The sequence below is a fragment of the Tetrao urogallus genome, assembly GCF_951394365.1.
Source record: "Tetrao urogallus genome assembly, chromosome: 15".
NCBI lineage: Eukaryota > Metazoa > Chordata > Aves > Galliformes > Phasianidae > Tetrao > Tetrao urogallus.
Genome location: NC_136828.1, coordinates 12442442 through 12451278, shown reverse-complemented (window position 1 = coordinate 12451278; position 8837 = coordinate 12442442). Strand labels below are relative to the sequence as shown.

General features: G+C 58.8%; 1 protein-coding gene across 1 annotated transcript; it reads right to left on the bottom strand.

Moving 5' to 3' along the window:
* Positions 1-255: 255 nt before the first annotated feature.
* Positions 256-8837, bottom strand: LOC306952306 (lysosomal alpha-glucosidase-like; the record flags this gene model as incomplete). Its single annotated transcript, XM_079542993.1, has 19 exons — positions 256-332; positions 505-651; positions 720-884; positions 1034-1132; positions 1315-1456; positions 1547-1695; positions 1885-2036; positions 2182-2315; positions 2594-2711; positions 3008-3092; positions 3363-3476; positions 4159-4269; positions 5017-5148; positions 5217-5335; positions 5522-5641; positions 6457-6553; positions 6892-7057; positions 7974-8119; positions 8301-8837. The coding sequence occupies 19 exons, from the start codon at positions 8835-8837 to the stop codon at positions 270-272; spliced, it is 2796 nt and encodes a 931-aa protein (XP_079399119.1). The 3' UTR covers positions 256-269.

Sequence of the window (8837 nt, the reverse complement as noted above, 5' to 3'; positions counted from 1 at the left end):
GGGAGAACTGTGGGATGTGTGAGGACAGAAGGACAACCAGACACCAAGCTCTCCGCGTGCCTTTAATTGCAGATGGGGTGATGGGCGCACAGCACTGATCTCACACTGATGACACAGATGGAGCCCCACCCCATCCCCACGTCCCCTGCCCCCATCTGCAGCAGCGGGTGATGACAGATGACAGCCCCTGTGTTACCATCCTGGCCCCGAGGGCTGGAGCAGGAACGTGCACTGTAGGTCATGGCAAGGCAGCCCCGTGCCCCCCCAGCTCACAGCCACTGCAGGGTGAAGCCCTGGCTGAGCCTGAGCCCGAGGCCGCTGACGGTGAGGACCTGCAGGACATGAGGGGACAGCATGGCTGAGCTCCTCCAGCCCTTATGCAATGACCTCAACCCTCCACATGGCACAAGAACACCTTCTTCGCCCTCCTGCCCCCCATCAATGAGGGCTGGGAGAGGAGGCATGGGCACCCCCAGGACACAGCACGCCAACACAAAGCCATACCTGGTTGTCCAGGTAGAAGAAGGGCTTCTCCTGCCCATCTAGGAGGACCTTGCTGGGCGGCTCCTGCACTCCATAGAATCTCACTGTATCAACGGTGACATAGTTGGCCTCGGTGCTGGCATGGAGGACGTTGGAGGTGAAGATGTTCTGCAGGAGGGGATGGTGTGAGCACGAGATGTCCTGGACACCCCCCTGCCCTCCCTACCATGTCCCACCTCTGTGGCATTGAACACCAGGTAGGAGTAGTTGCCCCGCTCGAAGGTGTCCAGGCTCTCGCCGTCATCCCAGAAGAGGTCCCCCCAGGCAGTGGCACGTGGGGACAGGGCCACAATGAGAAGCAGCGGGTTCCCTCGGGTGGCCTTGCTGGTGGTCCCAGGTTTCTAGATTTCAAAGGAAGCTGTGAGGCTGTGTGCCCAATATGGGGCAGGGAAGGCTATGACATGCTGAGGACTGAGGAAGGACACGTCGTGGAGCAGGGGACTCCTCTGGGACCGTCCCCAGCCCAGGGAAGTGGCAGCAGGGAGCTCACCTGTGTGGGCAGGATGGAACCCTCCCGGAGATGGAGGTTGAGGTGGTCCAGGGGGGCTGACAGCTTCAACATCTCCCCACTGCTGTTCACAGAGGAGCCCTGGAAGGGAGCAAAGGACAAAGGGGGGTCAGGGACATAGTGATGGACTCAGGCAAGGGGCCAGGGAGCAGCTCATCAGGTAGCAAGCCCCACAGCTGATGATGATCCAACACTTCAGCATCCCCTGAGAGTCTTGTCCAAATCAACCAAAACCTGAGTGTGAGTGCCATGGTGCTCCTCACCGTGTAGAAGTCGTACCACACGCCTTGGGGGAAATAGCCCAACACCGAGTCTGCTCCAGGTTCTAGCACTGGGGTCACCAGCAAGCTCTGGCCCCACAGGAACTGCCTGTCCAAGCCATATGTGGCCACATCCCAGGGGAACCTGCAGTGGGATGCAGACAAAGCTGCCATCAGTTACTCCTTCACCACCAAACCACAGCCAGCTCACCAGCTCCCATCAGGGTGCTCTTACTCAAAGAACAAAGGTCGGGCGACGGTTTCCCCTTGCAGGTGGGCACGGTGGAAAAGTGTGTAGAGGAAGGGCAGGAGGGAGTAGCGGGTGAGCAGCACGTCCTTCATGGCTGTCCTTGCTGAGGGGCTGAAAGCTGTGGGGTCCTGGGCCTGGAGGATACACAAATGTGAGTCAGCAAATGCCCCATCCTCACCCAAATCTCCATCCCCATGGGGTGAATGTGCCTGCATCCCCCTGCATTCTCCCTTCTACATCCCTCATCTCATATTCCAAATCCAGCATATCCAACATCCCAAATCCCACATCCTGCATCCCATATCCCCCATCCTGCCCAAGACCTTCTCGTTCTGGGTGTTGTGGTTGCGGGAGAAGGGGTAGAAGGCCCCAAGCTGCATCCAGCGGGTGCACAGCTCCTCCGAGGTGCTGCCAGAGAAGCCGCAGATGTCGGCCCCCACCAGAGGGATCCCAAACAGGCTGAAGCTCAGCATCCCTGCAGACAGGTGGGCAGAGAGGCTCAGCAGAGTACGGGGAGTTTTGCAGTCTCCATCACCTCCCAAATGCAGGATGAAAGGAAATCCCAGCAGGGCTGGGGTGCTTCCTGGGGAAGGGCAGAGCTGTGAGACCGTACCACCCACCTGGGATGGAGTAATACATGTCCTTCCATTGGCTCCGGTTGTCACCCAGCCAGTGTCCCGAGTACCGGCCCTGGCTGGGGAAGGTGGAGCGGGAGATAACAAGGGGACGCTTTCCTCGGATCTGGATCAGGGCGCTGCAAGGCAATGGGGAGACCGAGGAGCAGGAGGTGAGAGCTGCCCTGAGGAGCCTCCTCACCCCTTACAGACAGCTCTGGGAGTGTGAGTAGCATAGTCCCTGGGCTTGGAACAGGACCAGCTTTATCCTCCCTCCTCTCCTCGTTCCTCTGGGCAAAGCTGTGAGCAGCCACAGCATCTCCCTTTGGCTCAGCCACTCAAACCCCACTTCTTTTCCTACACTGACATCCCCGAGCAGCACACTTTCACCCATCCTATCCCCAGGGTGCTCAGGTACCTCGCCGTCGCTTCGGCTTCCTTCAGCCCGTAGAGGTTGTGCAGGTTGTAGTGCACCGAGGCGCTCTGCTTCGCTGAGGCACACACCGTCTTGGCGGACAGGGAATTGCCCAGCACAGCTGCCGGGAGGGACAGCCACCATTGGCATTCGGTGGAGAGGGTGAGGGGCACAGAGCCACCCATGCTGCAAAGTGAGCTCCCACAGCAACTCCCATCCCGCGCCCCAGCACAGCCACAAGCGTTCAATGCTCGGGTATGGAGATCGGCACGTGAAAGCAGGGATGGGCACGGTCAGGGAGCGGAACAGAGATGTGATGTATTGGAAGAATGGTTTTCCTCCACAGCACTCAGTTTTCAGCGTCATGAGAGCACGTGGTACCTACCAGCGCAGCCTGCATCTCACCGCCCTCCTTACCCGGCGTGTACGGGGGGCTGTCGAGCTCTCCGGGCGGGCAGCCCTCTTCAGACCCATCCATGAAGTTGGATGGCTCGTTCATGTCCTGTGAAAACCACAGAGCAGTGTGAAGGGGGAGCTGTTAGGGATCAGTGATGTCTAAGGGTGGCACATGAGGGGTGTGCTGGAACCCATAGGCTCCAGGCTTCCTCCCACACCACCACAACCATTGAGCCCCTTTGCCCAGCACACACAGATGGTCACATATGCAGAGTGCTGTCCTGCCAAAACGCGACGAAGCCAGAAAAGCAGCACTCGGGCAATGGCTGTTGCTCCAGGAGCAGGGAGATGGCACCAGCCAAAGGGCAGCACTTACGATCCAGAGGCCATCGAAGGGCACATGGGTGTGGAAGCGCTGCAGGTTCTCCAGCCACCACTGGTGTGTGTCTGTGTTGGAGAAGTCGGGGAAGGCAGTGTAGCCTGGCCAGACCTGCAGGGAAGCCACAGAGCAGTGGTTCAGCAGGGCAGAACGCTAAGGGGAAGGAGATACCCTGAGGCTTTGAGCGTGCTGAAGGACCCAGGGCTAAAACAGGCAATAAAGCCCACGGTAAAATCCAGGCTGACTGCTTCAAGGGCTGGATGCTGCGTGTGCAGCATCCCCCCTGAGCATCTCAGGGTGAGTTGGAGAGCAGAGTCTGTCTGCATGTGCCAGTGATGGGGAAGAGCTGTGATTTCTCTGTGTTTCACCTCACTCCAGGAATTATAGTGTTGGAATTACAGAGCTGGGTCATTAGACTGTTAAAAGTTTCAGCAGGAGAGGGAGAGCCAGGAGGAGCAAATGGCTGTGAATGGGTAATAAACTGGCTGCGGGTCTGGAGCAGATTGGAGGCGCTTGAGCATCACAGGCAACCTCTTCCCACCTCAAAAACAGGAAGGGAGAGGATCAGATGATCGGCCTCAGGCAGAACCACCAACCCCTCTGCACTCATATGACTTGCCCGGGTGCCTCTGCGAGACAGGAGCTGGCTCTGGAGATGCCACAAGGTGAAATGTGGAAAACTGAGAGCAGGACCGGGCCCTGGCAATCAGCCACCTGCCTTCTCCTCCAGCAGGAGGGAAGAAATCCCAGCCCGACTCCTGCAAAGCCCCCAGGATTTCCCCCAGCTCCTCACCTGCCCAATCAGTGGCTGCCCCTGGGTGGTGTTTAGGAACAAACCCCGTCTCAAGCCTTCATCGAAAGGCCAGTAGGAACCACGTGGGCTGGTGCTGCTGATGCCGGGGTCCTGGGGATGGAGCAGAGTCAGTATCACTCGGCCCCTTCCCCTGCAGTGCCAGCGTGATTCAGAAAGCACAGTCAAGGCAGGGTCAGCCAAAGCCCACGCATGGCGACTGTTTCAACCAAGGGGAACAGAAACTTGCTTCAACACTTCCAGGCTCATTTTCTAAAATGTCACTTCTGCAAGTCCCGAGGACCCGTTATGGGGTTTTGGGGTGGGGGGGGATAAATATAAGAAATCATGAACTTACGCAAGAAGCATCAGGACACAGCTTGGGCTACAGAGGGGACTTCAATCTGCCCGGGGCAACCCAACATCCCCTCCCAGGGTCCGTTTGCACCCCAGGCCTTGCTGCCCACAATGAGCAGAACCACATCCCATTTCCTGACAGTGGGACAGCACCGCAGGGTCATGAGAGCTCAGCACTGGTGGGGAAGCGGGGATTCCTGTGTCGAACACCCGCGAGTTGAACCCAGACTCGGTCGTGGTCCCTCTGCGCGTGAGGACGAGGAGCCCGCCTCCCTGTGCTCCCTCAGCAGATGGGAGCGTAGTGCAATAACCTGGCCTGTATCTCAGCACTCCCTGCCCTTACAGGGGATTTCCAAAGGCAGATTGCACGCTGACAAAAATCCTGGAGCTGGCTAACACCACCCAGGCACCGGAGGGGGCCATGAGCTGCCCCCAGTCCCTGCCTTGCAGCCGCCAAGCTCAGCTCCGGAGAGTGACAGCCCTGAGCATGAGTGAGGCAAGTACCAAGATCATCACGTAGTGCTGCCCGTGCTTGTGGAGATCTTCCACCAGTGAGGGGAGAGAGGCAAATTTCTGGGGATCGAAGGTGAAGTCCCGGTACCCATCCATGTAATCAATGTCGTTCCATTGAGCATCCTGCGGGGAATGGGCTCAGAGCAGGCAGCAGCACACAGCCCCCATCCCTCCCTCCTTCCCTGGGGTACCTGTGGGATCTGGTAGTTCCTCATGGCCCTTGCAGTCTGCCAGGTCTCATTGCTGGAGCTGTAGCCCCAGCGGCAGAGATGGAAGCCGAGCGCCCAGAGCGGTGGCATGGCTGGGAAACCTGCAGTGTGTCCACAAGCAGTGTCAGCATGGCAAAGGGACGGGAGAGGAAGGGGGTGGAAGAGGAAGGGAAAAGGGGAGATGGAGTATGGGGTGACCACGTGGTGTTCCTGGAGGGATGGGGATGGGGTGGGGTGATGCAGGCACGGAGACAAAGGGAAGAGCACTTAATGGTGTGTGTGCTTACCTATCACCTCCTGGTACTGCTGGATGACCATGTTGGGGTCAGGCCCCAGGAAGATGTAGAAGTCCAGCACACCTCCAATGGTCCTCCAGGTCAGGCCCGGGGCAGGCTGCAAGGCCACCTCTTTGCACAGTGGGGAGAAAAGCACAATGAGACCTGGGGAACATCCCAGCATGGGGCCGGGCAGCACCACCACAGTGCAGGAAAGGAGAAATCCCTGTGGGTGTCCAGGGCTTACACCATCACAGGCTGGGCAGATCACTGGTTCATACATGGAGAAAGCTCTCTATGAACAGGCTCTTCAAGCTGAAAGCCGTGCCCTCTGTTGGCCCTCACTTAAAAACCAAATGCATGCCTTCCTCCAGTGCACAGGAGGCAGGGCGATCCCGGGTTTTTCACATGGCTGAGCCCTCAGACCTCAGCTGGGTGATGCATTTCCCCGTGCTCTGCTCCACGCTCACACTGGGAAGCAGAGCTGCATTGAAGCTGAGCACAGCTGGAGCCCTGCTCTGAGCAGCACGGTCCCAGATGGCTACTGGAGGGGGGACGGGTGACCGCCAGTGCCATCCTGGCAAAGCAGGACCCTGTGGGGCTACTAGCAGGAGGGTGCTGCAGGGCACAGGTGGCACAGCTGGGGACAGCTGGGGACAGCACAGGCAGCATCCCCGTCTGGGCAGGAATCGCACACCCTGACAGCCTCAGGGCAAGGCTGCTTTGGGCAGATGGGGAATGGGCACAGAGCTGCATGTGAAGGACTCGCTTTTCCGACAGCAATTCAGCAGCTGGGCGTGCGGTTAAACTGCTCAGCAGTTGCTAAAGAGCCTCGCTTCAGCCAGGAAACAGATGGCTCAGCTCAATAACGGAGCCATCGGACCACATCTTTTCCCTTTTATGGCTTCCTCTTGCCCCAAGATCCCGAACCAACGCCACACACCTACCCATGGCATTGCTGTTGAGGAGGAAAACCCCGTGGGCATCGCCGCCCTCCTCCATCAGCAGGTAGAAGGGGTGAGCGCCGTACAGATTGAAGGATTCCTGCAAGCAGGGGGTTGCCTGGTGAGAGAGCAGCTCCCGGGTAGAGCAGCTCAGCTCAGAGCCATGAGACTCAGGCTAACCAATGTTCCCAAGTCACATCAGTTGCCACCACCCAGCTTAGCATCCATCACCCCATGGAGGGCATGGCAGGGTTGTGAGGACAGTTTTGGAGCTGGAAGCCACAGGAGCTGCTTCTCCCTTGGACACTGCTAAGCTGTGCCCAGGGCAGCCGCACCACAACCTGCTGCATGGACCAGAAAGCGCTCAGGGCCATCAGGACACACGTTTTGCAATCGCACTGAAATCCTCCCCATGACCACTCCCTGCCCCAGGGGTACCGTGGGGGCCACATCACGGGCCCAGAGGGTGAGGGTGTTCCAGTCGAGGCTGTGCAGCAGCGTGCTGCGGTGCTCCCCCAACCCATACAGGAACCTGGAGGGCAGCGTGGTGGAGATCTGCAGGAACTGATCGGCGAAGATCAGGGGAGCCACGGTGGTGTTGAGCCTGCCGGGTGACACAGCGGGAGAGAAAGTCACCAGGGGATGGTAATCCCCTCACAGTGACGTGCCCTTCCCTCTGGAAGCATCTCGATGTCAGCAAAGCAGTGCATCCCATCCCATTTCCAGTCCTGTTAGGGCAGACTGGGGTCTGGGTGGTGGCACATCCTGACCCCAGCCAGCCCAACCCCGCACAGCCATTCATTTGACACCGGCAGTTTCCACTCCGGTTATAATTAACCACCGAGGCGATGCAGCCAGGGAGTTCTCTGTCTGCCCTTGCTGATAAGCAGCTCCTGAGGAAAAGACAGACCACAGGGCCCAAAATGGGAGGGAGGAGGACAGGACAGGATCTGGGGGAGTGCTGGGACACCCTGCCCTATGCTGAGCACTGCAGCTCGCTGTGGCTCAGCTCAGGCAAAGCCATGGAGAAGACCGGAACAGCACAGCGAATCCACTGGTATTTTTTTCCCCAAAAGCCTGAACTCAATGCTTGCTGGGGAGTTCCCACACCATAGACAGCTCTCTGGAGAACCCCAAAAGCAAGGCCAAGCAGGCAGAGCTGCGGCCCTTTGCTGGTCCTTTCCCCAAGCCTCCAGGTCCATCCCTGGTGATACGCTAGGGTCCCGCATCCCAGGGCTGTGCCTCACTCAAGACACAGTTTGGAGCAGCTCCATGACACCGGTGGGGATTTGGGGTATTGTGCTGGTTTGGGAGTAGGTGCTGATCCCACCCAGTCCTGCATGGCCAGAAAGCCACGTGCTGCTGTGTCCCCATGTGAGCACCAGAGTTTGCAGCAAGGATGAAAGCAATGATAACTGATGGATTGAGATGCGTAGGTGTGTTTTTCCCTAAGGAAAGCCCTCAGGGAGGCACGCTGAATCCCACTGAGGGAAGGACACATAGAGAAGGTGGGCTCTTACAGCACTGTCCCTGTCCCTTGGCGCCGCAGCAGCACCCCAAAGGGATCCTGGGAGAATTCCAGGCTGTAGATGGGGTTTTCTGCTCTCTTCGTCACTCGGGGAACTTCCAGGGGCACCTCATACCGGGGCTTGGCTGCATCGGTTATCTGCAACGGGGAAAAAGGACACTATGAACACCAGCAAAACAGGAGGGCTGGAGATGCTCACTGAGGACACATGTTCATGCCAGGAGCAAAGCAGCTGCCAGCCTCTCTCTGAGCAGGGGACGTCACCTACAGACGTGGTACAGAGTGCAGAGCTCTGGAAGAGAGCTGGAGGCACGCTCACCTTGATGCGCAGCCGTGTGTTCGTCTGGAACTCCACGTCCATCCTCAGCACCTGGATGTCCTTGGGGTAATAGGCCTTCTCCCTGCGCACCAGCAGCCCCGTCATGCCCAGAGCCGTCTGGTTGAGGCTCTGCACCACGTAGCTGGGGAAGTTGGGTGGATAGAAGCACCAAGGCACCCCACGTTTGCCCCCCACTGCAGGGAGGGTCTCGATGAAGCAGCACCCCCGGCTCTCGCACAGCTCCTGGGTCACCACCACGCTCCTCTCGGGGTAGCAGTCATAGCGGTGGCTCTCAGGGACCAGGTGGCATTGGGAAGGTGGTGCAGGGCCATGCCAGCCCCTGGATACTTGTCGCAGCACCCAGACGGTGATGGTGCTCAGCAGCACGGCGGTGATCAGCAGCCCGCTGCCCACCCACCATGGGGCCAGCTTGCTGCGGCCAGCAGCTGTCGGGGTGGTTGAATTCTCCTCCTCCTCCTCCTCCTGGCTCAATACCAGCTGTGGCAGCGACGTCCTCAGCTTCTGGTACGACCTCAT